The 15,084-nt window shown below is 48.5% G+C and overlaps 1 protein-coding gene across 12 annotated transcripts in view; it reads right to left on the bottom strand.

Moving 5' to 3' along the window:
• Positions 1-15,084, bottom strand: part of LOC113932077 (transformation/transcription domain associated protein) — a 113,886-nt gene that overhangs the window by 38,833 nt on the left and 59,969 nt on the right. For all 12 annotated transcript variants that reach the window (XM_027610507.1, XM_027610509.1, XM_035722076.1 and 9 more), the window contains 12 exons: positions 14,419-14,625; positions 13,015-13,173; positions 12,776-12,910; positions 11,863-11,973; positions 10,333-10,479; positions 8,615-8,828; positions 7,920-8,045; positions 5,873-6,019; positions 4,955-5,154; positions 4,213-4,334; positions 3,680-3,893; positions 1,349-1,528 (listed from right to left, as the gene is read on the bottom strand). In XM_027610507.1, the coding sequence (XP_027466308.1) occupies positions 1,349-1,528; positions 3,680-3,893; positions 4,213-4,334; positions 4,955-5,154; positions 5,873-6,019; positions 7,920-8,045; positions 8,615-8,828; positions 10,333-10,479; positions 11,863-11,973; positions 12,776-12,910; positions 13,015-13,173; positions 14,419-14,625 (1,962 nt within the window). The remainder of the gene's footprint in view (positions 1-1,348; positions 1,529-3,679; positions 3,894-4,212; positions 4,335-4,954; positions 5,155-5,872; positions 6,020-7,919; positions 8,046-8,614; positions 8,829-10,332; positions 10,480-11,862; positions 11,974-12,775; positions 12,911-13,014; positions 13,174-14,418; positions 14,626-15,084) is intronic.

Raw genomic sequence — 15,084 nt, forward strand, 5'->3', positions numbered from 1 at the left:
AATCCCGGCTATCTGCTTTTTAAGATTTTATGTCTTTTAGAGAAAGTGTGCGTGCCCGCACGAGTGGGGGCGGGGTGGCACAAAGCGAGGGGGACAAGCCTCACTGCTGAGTGCCGGGGCCTGACGCTGGGCCTGATGCAGGCCAGTCTTTCAACCCTGAGGATCATGACCTGAGCGGAGACCTGAGCCGAAACCAAGAGTCGGATGCTTGACCAGCTGAGCCCCAGCTGCCCCTGGGTAGCTGCTTCCAAAACCCAACACTCGAGGGAGAGACTGAGCTTCTAAGAGTCCACAAACTAAAGGAGACACGGTTTAAAGATCTATGCCTGGAGTAGTGGCAGCCACTCCTCTCGGAGTGCTAAGGGCCGTCAAGATGGAGGTATCAGCCCTGGTGGCCAGTTCTTGGCTCTAGGGCTGCCCCTGCCAGTACGAAGTGGAGATTCGGGAGGTTCACAGCAGGCTGCCGGTGGAACCTGCTAGAGCCATGGTGGGCACTCCTCCTCAGAGTAGTGCTGTCTACTACAACACAGGCTACCTAGCACTTGGAGAGAAAAAAATCACCAACACTAGAATACCCTATACAAAGCAGCATTAGCTCACGATAAAGTGATTTATCTCAAAATTAAACGGCAATATGAGATGCTTATCAATTCAACCTAAGTGTCCATCAACAGGTAAATGGATAACGAAGATGTGGTGTGCATATATACAATGGAGTATTATTCAGCCATAAAAAAAAAAAAGAAATCTTGCCATTTGCAACAACGTGGATGGATCTTGAGGGCATTTTGCTAAGTGAAGTAAGTCAGACAAACAAAGACAAATACCATATGATCTCACTCATACAAAAATCTCATAGAGAACAGACTGGTGCTTGCCAGAGGCAAGGAGATCAGGAATGAGCAGAATGAGTACAGACTTCCAGTCGGAGAGTAAGTCCTGGGGCCACCACGTACAGCACGGTGACCACACTTAATAACGCTGTGCTGCATATCTGAAATCGCTAAGACAGTCAATGGTGAAAGTTCTCATTATTAAAAAAACTTCTGTAACTGTGTGGTGACAGATGTTGACTAGACTTATCGTGGTGACTGTTCAGTAATATATACAAATAAATACGGAATCATTACGTTGGACACCTAAATTTAACATAATTTATGTCAACTATACCTCGACAAAAAAGGAAGAAAAATCTAACTGAATGCAGGTACCACATTCAGAAGTTTGAGGCAGAGACAGGTTTTTTTCCCTTGCCTTCCCACCTCCCCCACATCGAAGGCTGATATAAAATCCACCAACAGACACACGAATTCTGCTGTGAAGAGGAGGCAACCGTCTGGAGCATTACCTCCTCCTTGGACTCGCTGTTCTCTCGCTCCCGAGGCTCCTGCTTCACATGTGTGACCATGGCGAAGGCCGCTCGGTCGTGGCTGTCGGCCAGGTTGATGACGTTGGTGATGGACGGCAGCATTGCTCCCTGGCAGCTGGTACCAATGGGAGTGCTCTTCTCACACACCGCCAGGAGCAGCTGAAGAGGGTTTATAGAGAGAAAGAAGACAAACCTAGGACACTCGCCTGGCTTGTGGGGTGCAGGGACCCACGGTGAAGACCTAGTCCTCTCGACCGAAGCACACGTGCTGAAGACTCCTGAGCCCACAGCTCGGCTGTATGCTTCTCCCCAGCTTACACAGAGCCTGAACCTCCCTTCCAGACACCCCTTAGTCAGGATCTCGGACTCTGTGTCTAAGCGTAAGCTCAGGACCTTTCTCTCCTACCAGTCGGGCTTCCTCCTGCCATCAACTCCTGCCTGGACTAAGTTCCTAACTCACCAACTTCCTCTTCTCAGACCTGTCTCCTCACACACAGCCAACTCGAGTGCTCTTCCCGCTGGGTCCCCCCAGTGGCTTCCCACGGTCCCAAGGGGACAGTGCAAGCTCCTCAGCGGGGCTCACGCTTCTGCATGAGCATTACATCTTCTGCAATATAACACTCCCCACCCACAGCCAGCACTCCCGTGACTCTTCCCCACATCCCAATATGCTGTGCCCCCTGGCCTCTGCCCCAGACCTGGCTGCCCCTCAACTAAGGCAGTCGTGCATTTTTGGGGCAGATATTTACTGAGCACCCACTTGGTGCTGTGTGAGGCCCTGGATTCATTTGTCAACTTCATAGGCAAGCGCCCCTGTCCGGGTAGAGCTGAAGCGTCAGAGGGAAGGACAAGACCAACACCAACACATCAACAGACACAGAGTAAAAAATAAAACAAACAAACAAGCCCCCAAACCAAACCAAACCAAACCTTAAGAAGACACACACTCACTGTGGTAACACAGCCAGGAGATGGACAGAATAAAGGGTGCCCTGTGCTAGCCTGGGTGTCAGGAACGTGGCGTGTCTGGGAACACGAGAGGCCAGTGGGGCTGGAGACCAAGAAGGGAGGGAGGCCAGCAGAGGGCTGGACAGAGGGGCAAGGGTCTGGTCACCTGGGGTCCAGAAAGACCATATCCTGCAAGCTGGAGTTTGTACCGAGTACAAAGGCAAGGAGGGACACAATCTGCTTTATTAAGGACAATTCTGCCAACTGTGGTGGGTAGGAGGGAAAGTGGTGACGCTGGGCCAACTGCTCCCATCACCCTTGTGAGCAATGGTGGTGGCCACACGAAGGAGGAAGAAGAAAAAAGAGTGAGAAGCAGGTGGCCCTGAACTGGTAACACGCAGCGACAGACCAGACACACAGGCCAAACGCGGGAAGGAAGGGCAGGCCTCCAGCTGGTGCCCTCCGAACCATCCTTCCTCCAACTGCTCCAGCGTGCCTACTGCGGTCAAGGTCGTTTCCACCTCTGCGTCTGTACGACCTGACCCAGGGCCTGGCACGTAACAGCAACCGACAGGTCCCTTGAACCAAAGGTGAATCAATCAGGAACTGCCCGCTGTGTGGCCATTCGCCAGGCTCCCAACACATGCTGTACAGAGCGCTCTGAAACGCTCATGCGGCACCAACACAAACACGTTAGCAAGCTCTCCCTGATGCCCTGGAGAAACCTTCACAACCGTCGGTCTCACCGGACGAAGTAACGTGGTAGGTCACCTGCTGGCTCCACCCATTCCGCACCAGCAGACCAGGATCACCCGCCAGCACCGCTCACCCAGGGAAACTAGGCTGCTTGGTGCAGCAAGTAGGTAACTAAGCCAATGAAAGATCACGGATTTCAATAACAAACCAACAGTCCTGTCAGCGTCATGAACTTGTGACCAGGCACTGAAACGGTGTGACGGGTTTACAAAGGCCCTTGTCACCAGCACCCCGACTCCTCATACTAAGGACTCCAAGTCTGTGGCTCGGTCAGGCTGCTCTGGCCTGGCTGCCCTATTTTCTGGCTCTAAGAATGACGGAACCCCACAATCACAGTACATTACATCCTTAAAGGCACGTAGACAGAACTTACAATTTTTATATTTGAGAAAAAGTGAATCTTTTAGCTATAAGCTAAGGAACGCTATTCAACTAAGAGCTTAAAATCACCCCTAAAAAACCCCTTGAGCTGAAAACACAGCTTTAAGCCTTTTCTCTTTCCAGAAGAGATTAGAGCAGGTTAGGGTGGAGGCTTCCAATCCCTCTCAGACAGTACTAATACCCCCTGGTTTTGGCGCCACAGATGCCGAGATGAGCCCGTCCTACCTCAATGCACTGCTTAATCCAGAAGTGGTTCCCCATGGCTTCCCAATTCTGGGAACAGGTCACATAAAGCAGGCGTTCGTAGACCCGACGTTTCATAGAGTTGTCAAAAACCTCGAAGAACTTTGCCCTGATGAGAGGCTGGGCACAGCGCAGCCCAGAGAGAAAGGCTGGCTCGAGTTTTGCGGTCAGCTCGCTGCCCGACAGCGTCTCATCCCTGAAACGGAAGGAGTAACACGGGTTGGAAGAGCTGCAGCAGAGCCAGCCTCTGCAAGCCGCAAGCAAACAAGGAGAACCAGCAGGGGCCAACGATCCGGAATGCCAGGACAAAAGCCACGGGTATATCACGAGTCACCCTGGGCTGATGTAGTATTTGAGCAAAAGGTGTGTTAACGATGTCAAAATATATTACGGCATTTAGTGTTTATATGGACAGTCAAGCTTTAACTATCATGAAAGATTAAATGTTACATCGGTTAGTCCAAGGACACATCGTGGACACATACATGCAATATCTGGCTGATGGCTGTCATTACCTGTAGACATAGTTCACGAGGTCTAAAAACTGGGCATTTAATTCGAGGTCTTCCGGAAAGCGCTTTTCTATGTAAGCCATCATTTTCACGAGCAAAATGGACTTCTCCCGGAGTGTAGGCGTCTGTATGAATTGGGTTTTTTTTTTTTAAAGGAAAGGTCAATTACTTCTATTTGCAAAAAGACACATTCAAAAGTATTCCAGCCATCTGTCCTATTATCTTTTAAGCTCCTACAACTTTGTCAGTAAAATAAGACAAGGTCATTTCTAAATTAAACACAAAGATCCTGGCTTTATCTGCAAATACTTAAAATCAAGACAGCTGCTGATCCAATTTTCCTAGGGGCTGCAGCTCACTTTGAAGAGAAAGCAACTAAATTATACAACAAATCAAAGTCTGCAAGCATCTTACTAAATTAATTCTATTATAGTTCCTCACTATTAATTTTGGCGGCTTACCTTTACCACTACAAAAACTAAGAAGTAAGGTTCATTTAACATTTTAATACAAGTAAAACCACACTCAGAGAAGTGACCATTCGTTTCAAGCTTCTAATTAAAATCCGCTAAGCACAGTGAGAAAAATGCATCTTGAGGAAAGATACCGTCAGTGCCAACACAGGGGAGAAAACGTTTTGCTGGAGAATTTTCAGGAGAAGAGCTGAGAAAGCCGTGCTTGAATTTTCATACACACACACCGAGGCGGGGGGCCTGGCTGGGGCACAGCCCCTCTGGCTGCTCACCTGATTGGCTGCCATCGGGGAATTGTTTTTAACCCACTCTTCCACGATTTTCACCACAGCCCGTAGGATCTTGGCATCTGGTGATTTCTCAATGAGGGAGGTCAGGATGGCCTGAATGAAGTTCTTCCTCATCTCCATGCTCATGACGGCCAGGCGCGTCTTCACCAGCTCCAGACTTAGCATCACCAGCTCACCAGTTCCTGGTCACGCAGAGAAAGACAACGCACCCCAACAATCCACACACGTGCATCCACAGGCCACCACTTTGCATTATGTGGCATGTCGGAGTCTGCCCATCACCCCTCCCCCCCCCCAATATTTTCTCCAGTGAGAGCTCTGGTATTTAAGGTGCTGCCTCACCACTTCCCTGCTGCTCTGCCCTGTGAGGGTGGCCTCATAAGAGCCTCCACACGGGCGAGGGGACGATGGAGCAGATGGAGCAGCTCAGGGAACCCAGACACAGCCAGTCCCGAAGCCGCATTCACGGCACTTCTGTTCCAAGCTGCCTCTAACAGCGATGCCAAGCATAGCTCCCGCCCACACCGACGTATCACTCAGGTTCCTGGGGCCCACTGCTCGGGCCCGGAACCCGCAACTTAATTCTTCAGCAGGCATAACAGCCCTGGTTACGCAATGTGTTTTAACCATTCATTAGACAGCCCTCATTTAGTGGTGAATGTTCCACAGCAATGTGCAACCACTTAAAAATTTCTTCATCCTCACAGTCACAAATATGGAAGGCAATTCGTTTTAAAAACGAGTCTCACTTTGGTTTTAAATGAAATGCTCAGAACCCCTCTGTTGAGAGCAAACAGACAAGGGACTGCATTAAAAACAACAGGAATTCATATTCGGTTCAGAATTCATTTGAGGTGTTACACAAAGTCCGAGAAAACCCACGGGGACCACGGCTGTCACCTGAGGTCGCTTCCGTGCTGCCCGATGCTGCCTGTGGGTTCAGGTGCTCGCGGACCATTTTCTGCAGGGAGCGCATGAAGACTGAGATCAGCCTGTCTATGTAGCTCGGGTTATTGCTGCAGGCAGACTTGAGGATCATAAGGGTCCCTGAAAGGCAGAAAGGTGCTGTTGTTTTTTTTAAGAAAAGTTTAAAAAAAAAAAAGGCAAACAAAAATGTGCCGTTTAAAACATTTTAAAATGTGTTAAACAAAAATGTGCTCTTTCTGACAAAAGTATAGATGAGCCCCAAATGTCAACGTTCCAAGTTTTTGTATGGCACATGCTACACTTTGAGGAGTGCTGTGTTTTCACTCCTAATTCTTAATTCATGATCAACACCAGGCATGAGAGCCAATTTCTGCGCTTCAATAGAAACAACATTCATATCTTCAGTTCTGGATTTTATCTTTAGTTTATAGCAAAGTACCCTAAGAGAAGTTTTTTGTTCCATGATATGCTTGGGGGGAGAAAAATGAAGAAAGAAAATCCTTTAAAAAAAAAAACCTAGAGTATCTGGACATGATGAATATTTTAGAAGTCAATTTATACCCATTCTGCAGAACTGCCTAAGATCAATAAAAATGAGCAAAATGTCAGAGCACCGACGTGAAGTATGTGAAAAAAACGTTACCTTTCCTAGCTGACATTTTTATGAACATCCTGACCTACACATTAAATTTTAAATTTATATCCATGGCTCCCATTATAGACCAATAAAAGGGTATTTATTTGCCATTTATAGGTGCAATCATCACAGATTTGGACGATTTCTCAGTAGAGAGTGAATGTATGATCAGTCTGATTCTACAACAGGTGAACCCGCGGCACTTGTGACGATGGGTCAGTACCTGAGCCCCAGGTCGAGGATGGGGAGGGGACTGGTGTGACCAACTCTCCAGACACCAGCCGCAGTGCTGCCCCCGCCCCTGGCCTGCTGGCACCCTCACAAGGGAGGGAGGAAGGGCCAATGGTGGTCAGCTCTTCTCAAAGAGAGTCTTCTGGAGAACTAACAAGACGTTTATGCTCTGGAAGCCAGGTTGCAAAGCAGGATCTACTGTACGATCCCACTTCTAAAAGTCAAAAAAGTATTCAACTATCTAAATCTATCTGGTTCTAGAACAGGGACGGCAAACTTGAACAGTTAGGGATACAATTTTAACTAAATTTATCTGGCTCCTGAATTTCAGATAGCAAGTATCAAGAGTTTGGAGAGCAAGAAACTCATGAAAAAATAATGTATTCAGTTTGCAAATTCAGATATAAGTGTTTGCATGACAAGCGCTACCTGTACGTATATTTATATCCTCATATATAGAAAAAAAAAAACACACCAAATGTTAAGAGTAAACGTTACTAATTACAGAGGCAACTTGTGGTTCTCCTTCCTTCGTACTTTCAAAATTTTATACAATGACTAAGTTTGAAAAACTTTTTAATTTCTAACCCAAAGTCTAATCCTCCTCAGAGATGGGAGTTTTCACAAAAATTAGACTTCTGGGTAACTCTGGAGGCCAGTCGGTCAGCTGCCCCGATTACCTGAGAAACCAACTTTCATTTCATTTCGACCAGAGCCTCACCAAGCAGACAGGGACTAGTTCTTGTCTCATGAGTGGTTTACTAACAGGTGAGCATATTATGAAAGATAGTAGTTATCCACATCGGCACACAGCTCTGGCAGCATCTCCGTGTTCCGAGGTAGAACTGGGTCAGCAGGATCCACGAAACATGGGACTGCTCCCCCACAACCCGACCCTGCATCTGAGGCTGAGGTGGGAGGGACTGAGGGAGCACAGACACTGGTCATGTGGACAGCGTTCCCCTAAGACCACAGGGGACAGGGGCCTCACGTATACCAGGCCACACAGACACCCACAGCACACGTCAGCTCAAAGGTCTTTCTGACATCCTGAGACTTTCCCAGAAGGAAAGCTCATCCAGAGAGCACGGAGAGAGAGATCCACGCCAAATGGAATGGCTGCTAGAAAAACCAGGGCAGACACACACTCACCAAAGAGCTGGGAGGGATTCGCGTTGGTGGCCTTCTCGTAGTTGGTGAGTCCTTCGTAGATGACCTTCCCGACGGCCGCGTAGAGGCACTCCAGCTCTTCATACTTGGAGGCCACACTGGAAGTGCCTGCAACAGAAGCGAGAACGTGGGTCCTGTGGTTCGGGTTCTCAGACCTGTCTGGGCTCCGGGAGGTCAACTTTCCTCACACTAGACACGGAGCTTTAGTTTTCTTGGGATCTGCGGCAATTGGCCCGGGTGCTTCTTTCCCACGCAGGATGCGTGGTGCTCCTCTCTGGGCTGCTTCTGACTTGACCAAGCTAAATGACGTCTTATCTCACCACGCCTAACCAGAACACGCTCAAGACACACTTATGTGGGATACGCCAAAATCCGATCTTGGCAGCTGCTCGACATTTGACAACACATTATAACCCAGTTCCCCTTCACTGCCTTAAGGAAACGGTCACATTTGCCTGATGAATAACATCAGCATTTCCAAAGCAAAACAAAAGATACAACGTCATGACTGCTGCCATTAAGTTCTGATGTGTATTTTTTTTTTTAAAGGAAGGGTGAAAGCACAAAGAAAAGCAGGATAATAAAACGCTCCCTATGGTAAACAGAGAATGAGCACTCTCAAGTGACACGCTCCATGCCCGCCCATCCACTCAGGCACCAGGGGAAGGGTCACCTACTTGGCTCTGTTGGGAAAATGCTCATTAGGCGGGAGAGGAGGCTATGGACCGCTCGGAGAACCTTGGTGTTTGCGCACGTCATGCACGCGGCGATGCCTCGCTGCAGGGGTTTGAAGCTACTGAGGATGGCTGGAGACTGGAGGACAGTGAGCAAGAAACTCAGCACTTCCAGCCCCGTGCAAATATTTCCATAGTTGACTTGATTAGGTTGCTCCTGGAACGGAGAACACAGGTCACACACAGACGACATCAATACTCTGGTACAGTCCGTTACAGAAACACAAATCAAGCACAACTTGAAATTAGTTAAACCCCCTATTTTAAAAGCTCATGAAAAATACTAATACTCAATATTAAAAAGTGAAAATCAGGGGTGCCTGGCTGGCTCTGTCCGTACAGCATGTGACTCTCAATCTCAGGGTTGTGAGTTCAAGCCCCACGTTGGGTGTAGTGATTACTTAAAAATTAAACTTAAAAAAAAAAAAGGAAAATCACTAAAATTGGTCTAAAAAAGCAATCACTGAATTCCACTTCTCTCATATCATTTTTACTTACAATACAAATATCCTTCCAAAAGGAAGTATCTTTGAGACTGTGGGTCAGGAAATCAATCTAACAGATGATGCTAGCATTAATAATAATAATAATAATAATAATAACAACAACAAAGGGGCGCCTGGGTGGTTCAGTCAGTTAGGCGGCTGCCTTCGGCTCAGGTCATGATCCTGGGGTCCTGGGATCGAGCCCCACGTCCAGCTCCCTGCTCAGCGGGGAGCCTGCTTCTCCCTCTCCCTCTGCCTGCCGCTCTGCCTACGTGTGCTATCTCTCTGTCAGGTAAATGGGTAAAATCTTTAAAAAAATAAATAAAAATTAAAAAATAATAACAGAAAATACAGTGTACGGTTTGCAGTCAAGTATTGCTCCTTGAAACGTATGTTTCTGTGGCTTGCACACAGATGCCCTGCACATACACCGTGTGTGCTCACTGGGTTGAGATAAAATCTTCCACTTAGTATGGGAACAAGGTGGAAAGTTGCTGTGAGCTCGGCACTCTGCATCATGAAAATGTTAGCCTATTACCTGCCAGAGGCCATCCACTAATGGCTGAGCTTGACTCAACCGTGACTGTGTATGATAGTAATTTGAATCAGAGCATGTACTGCACACAGGCAGCCTATGATCACACTGTTTTCATAGCACAGGGAATCTTTATAACCTTTCAAAAACTGAGGCAATTATGTTAGTCTTTGCAATGCAATATAACAAAGATTTAAAATGGGGTTGCAGCTGCCAGAAATTACAGGATCATGGTTTTTACAGAAATAAACCAAATAAAAAACCCACCAAATAATCAGCACTGGGGGCTAATTTCTTTGCTACCAGACTTTACAGCGCTCAATAACAAATTATATGTTCCCTTTAAAAATTCACATTTATTTTAGAGGTTGTCGCATAAATCAACTAAAACTATTTATCCCAAGCCAGCTGGGAAGTCAGTTTAAGAAACAAGATTTCAGTAGCCAAGAGAACTATGACAGTTCCAAAGCTCCTCACTGCTTGGGGCTGGGGGTTCAAGCTCAAGTTTTAAAATCTTTTCCGGGGAGTGAAACTCCCCCCTGCTCCTCCTTAGCAGCCACGACTGGCTGAGGGACCGGAGAGTTCAGGGTTCAGCGGCCCGGCCCCAAGCCTAGGAGCGGGGGATAGACACAGGCACCCACCACACTCATCAGCAGCTTGTCGAACCACTGCAGTTTGAGCTCAGACTTGGACCACATGTCCGGTCGCAAGGCGGTCTTCAAGAGAGTCACGCACCGGCGAGACAGCACCTCCCCAGGAGACCCGGCCGTGTTGGTGTTGTCATTGACCTGAAAAATGCACTCAGACTCAAGGCCCCGTCTCACCGTGAACATCCTCATGCCTGACACTGCCTCTCGCCCGTGCAGTCCAGCTTTCTCCTCCCAGCCACCTCCTCTCCCACCTGACTCAACGGGGCCTCCTCTGCCTCACGGCCCCTCTCAGACGGGGCCCTCCTGCTCCCTTGCTAAGGGGTCAGGTCAGTGGGGATGTGCACTCATTTGTGTGACGGATGGATCAGTATCAGGCAGCTCCCCAAGAGCAGGGCCTGAGCTAACCCCCAACCCCACAGATCTCCTGGGCTGTGCCTAGCGTGCCAGAGCACCAAGAAGGTACTGGTTCGAAAATTTAGTAGAGTCTCCTCAGTACTTTGAAATCCTCACCAGTATGGCAAGACCTACTATCCTGTTTAATAATTATACAAACTTAAGATTCCCAAATTCTTAAAAAAACTAGTTAGAAAAATCTCATTTATGACGTTTTTTTGAAAGGAAAAATGAAGTTTCAGAAATAGATTTCCAACAAATCCATGAAAATACACTGATGTGAATAACAAATTTTATTTATTTATTTATTAAAAGATTTCATTTATTTATTTCACAGAGAGACACAGCGAGAGAAGGAACACAAGCAGGGGGAGTGGGAGAGGGAGAAGCAGGCTTCCTGCTGAGCAGGGAACCCCATGCGGGGCTCGATCCCAGCACCCTGGGATCATGACCTGAGCTGAAGGCAGACACTTAACGACTGAGCCACCCAGGTGCCCCACAAACACAAGTTTTAAAGACACTTAAATGACTAAATGTTGTACATCATTTATGTAATGTTGGATCATCCCAGCAGCACCTTTATGAGACAGGTACCTTGGAAGTTAAATAATGTGCCCAAGATCACTGATCTACTGCCATTGTTTTGCCAACACCACGATGCCCTTAATTATAAGATACACCCTCATTGGGGCGCCTGGGTGGCTCAGGTGATTAAACGCCTGCCTTCGGCTCAGGTCATGATTCTGGGGTCCTAGGATCAAGCCCTACACTGGGCTCCCTGCTCAGCGGGGAGTCTGCTTCTCCCTCTCCCTCTGCTGCCACTCCCCCACGCTGCCACTTGTTCTGTCAAATAAATAAATAAATAAAATCATAAAGAAAAAGATACACCATTATTTTATCACCACTGAAAGAAAAAAACCTTTCAAAAAAAATCTTATCACTCATAAAACATAGGCAGGTTTCAGAAATATTAGCATGTCATGAAATCAGTGAAATTTGGTATGAAGGTGACAGAGCTAGCCTCAGACCTTGGTTTGTCTATTTTTATCGGAGATAACATTCTGGATTCTACTAAAAAGTCTTTGTTCTCAGGAACCCCTAGCAGAAGACATCCCCGGGAAGCCGCACCTGACAAGCCACGCGGATGAGGAAGTTCACCACGGTGTCTGTGTGCTGCTTATCGATGGGCTTGGCAAGAAGGGAGTCCGCTCCGGGCAGCGACTGGCTCCTCCCAAACACCTAGAAGAGGCAGCAAGAGCATCTCAATGATGCATTCCCAACGCAGGGCACTTGTGCAGCCAGCTCACAGGATGCGGCCCTCCCGGGGGCAGATGCTGTTCTGCGCGCTGCCTGGACTCAGATTCGGTAAGAGAGCCATCGGTCCTCTGCTTTGTGGAATGTGTGTGGGAGAGGAGGGAGAGGAGCTGGGAGGCTCCGCAGTGAGCCGGCAGGGCGAGCACCAGGGAGACCTGCTTGCCACCGCCGTGTGCAGACACGTAAATGGACAAAACCTCACGTGGTTCCGGGAGTCCAACCTGAGCACAGGTGGATGCCGGGACCACGTCCTCGGGAGGAGTGGTGAGGGGAGGGACAGTTCAACCGAGGCACAAAGTGACAGAGTCATCACCTCCACAAGGGGCGAGGAGAGCGAGCATGCCCAGGGCTCTCTTGGCGGCTGCCCTCCAACAAAATAGGACATAATCTTTTAAAATACCGAACACAACATGGGTGCACGTTCTCAATTTTCTTACCTCACAGTTTCCCTCAGAGCCTTACTGCAAGGAATGAACCATTCTCCTCAGAACTCTGAGGGTATTAAACATGCATCAAGAAAAACGTGTGCTGACTTGGGAAACACCCGTGGGTAAGTTGGGCGTCACTGGGTTTCTCCCTGTTGAGCGCAGCCTTTCCCAGCTGTGTCTTGGGCACGGTGCCGGGTACTGAGGCCACACTCAGAATTTGTGGAACAAATGAACGAACTCCTTCAAGGAAGTGCAGAACCCATAAAAGCAAGCACACACGGCGTGCGCGCAACGCTTACCGCGCTGATGGCCCCCGTCGCCGTCCTGAAGCGTTTCACCTCCTGGGCGGAATCCACCGACAGGCCTCTTTTAATGGAGGATGAGACAGAGTTGATGCCTTCTCCACTTGAATTTGGGTCCATGTCTGAATCCGGCTTAAAGACACACAAACACACACACACACGTGACTTTTAGGAGTGATTTCTAGGGAGAAGCAGAAGGAATGTCATCTGGGACGACAGAAGTCTGGTGGCCATACCTGCTGGTCCTTGATCCTCTGCAATTCCCACTTGATGACGACTTCGGACAGGTCCACGGCCAGCCTCCTCTGCTCGATGGTGACGCTGGGCGTAAAGCCTAACCGCTGCATGGCACTGACCATGTGCTGCACCAAGTGGTGTCGCACTGGGTAGTACACCTGTGGGCACGGGCTCTGCATCACCCCAGGGCTGCGGCACCACGCCTGACACCCGAGCACGAGGATGCACATGTGTGCACACCAACACGCACACATGCACGCACATATACGCGCACTTTACCCAGACTCCTGCTCAAGACTTCTGACCTGTGACTTAGCAAAGAAATTCTCATCAACTTATGGATGTGTGTGGGTATTTATCACCCCCCACCCCAGCCCCTCACTGAATCCCAATAGAACACTGTACTTCAGCCCTTTAGTACCTTTTTTTTTTTTTTTTAAGATTTTATTTATCTGACAGAGAGACACAGAGAGAGAGGGAGAGCACAAGCAGGGGCAGAAGGAGAGGGAGAAGCAGGCTTCCCGCGGAGCAGGGAACCCGATGTGGGACTTGATCCCAGGACCCTGAGATCATGACCTGAGCCGAAGGCCGACACTTAACGGCTGAGCCACGCAGGCACCCCCCGTTTAGTACCATCTTTAAAGAATGGTGAAACACCGGGATGCCTGGGTGGTTCAGTGGGTTAAGCATCTGCCTTCAGCTCAGGTCATGATCCCAGGGTCCTGGGATTGAGCCCCGTGTCAGGCTCCCGGCTCAGGGGGAAGCCTGCTTCTCCCTCTCCTTCTGACCCTCCCCCCTGCTCATATGCATGCATGGTCTCTCAAATGAATAAAAAATCTTTAAAAAAAAATCTTGCAACACTGAATTCTCTTTAAGTAGGCAAAACTAGTAACATGTACCAAACTTCAGACCTGATGTCACAGACACTCAGCCATACCGAGAGGCAAATCTCCAATTCTAAAAGAGCTGGCTATAAAGAATTTTCTCCTCTACCTGAAATCTACAAGAAATATTTACATTTGAATCAATCTAACACAGTGCGGGATTTGGCTCTAGAGAAGGAGGTGCCAACGACACAAACAACTCTTCAAGCCAAGTTACCAAAACCTAGAGTTAACGATGACTACTTCCCAAAGTACTAATTATCGGTACTCACTGTTACCCGAGTACTTACAAGAAAAACACAGTCCTAGACAGAAGCAGATACCTGGGACATAGTCTCTAAACCAGAACCATTTTCATGTTGACAAAGCACCCCTCCGTCCCCAAACGCACAACGGACCAGAAATACCTTTACTAAAAGATGAACAGCCACCTTATTAATGCAAATTGAAGATAAGCAAAAGGGCAAAGCCAATGGCTGAGCATGCAGAACAGCCCTGTCTACAGTACTTTCTACACACCTTGAAATGCTGCACAATCAGATGCAGAATGTGAACCAGCTGAGGGACCGTGTGGCCCTCCTCCACGATGATCTTCCTCGTCCAGTGGGTCAGCATCTGGTGCCCGTCCTCCATCCTAGCAGGCACCGCTGGAGTCAATATGGCCATCGCTTGTCTGACAATCGCTCGAGCTTCCATCGCGTGGGCCTTGAGCAGACTGTGAAATACCTAACGCAGGGAAGAGACTCTTACTTGGGATGAGAACAAAGGCTCAGAGAAACAAGAAAAATCCCAATCACTCTGAACCAAGACAGGGTATTTCTGCAAAATGATTTTTACAAAATTCCCTAGGGCTGTCTCATTAGAAAAGAATGCAGTTGCTTTCTCCTTAAGTTTTGAGCGATGAACACATTCATTCCTTCCCTCCCGAGCACCCACTCCGGGCCCACGCTGGGCTAGCGTGCCGTAGACAAAGATGAGCGAGACCTAGCTCTCCGCAGGAACCTGCTCTAGTGTAACCCACGGGAAGTCAGCTGAAGCGCAGAGACCCTTTCTTTCTGGCCACCGTGTGGCAAATGGAGCTGAAGGGGCTGCTGTCAGAGGCAGTCTCGGAATAGCGCAAGTGAGAGGTGACGTCCTGAGGTAAGTAAGGTCAGAGGACACAAAGACCACCTGACAGGTGCTGAG

Source organism: Zalophus californianus, chromosome 10, assembly GCF_009762305.2.
Source record: "Zalophus californianus isolate mZalCal1 chromosome 10, mZalCal1.pri.v2, whole genome shotgun sequence".
Lineage (NCBI taxonomy): Eukaryota > Metazoa > Chordata > Mammalia > Carnivora > Otariidae > Zalophus > Zalophus californianus.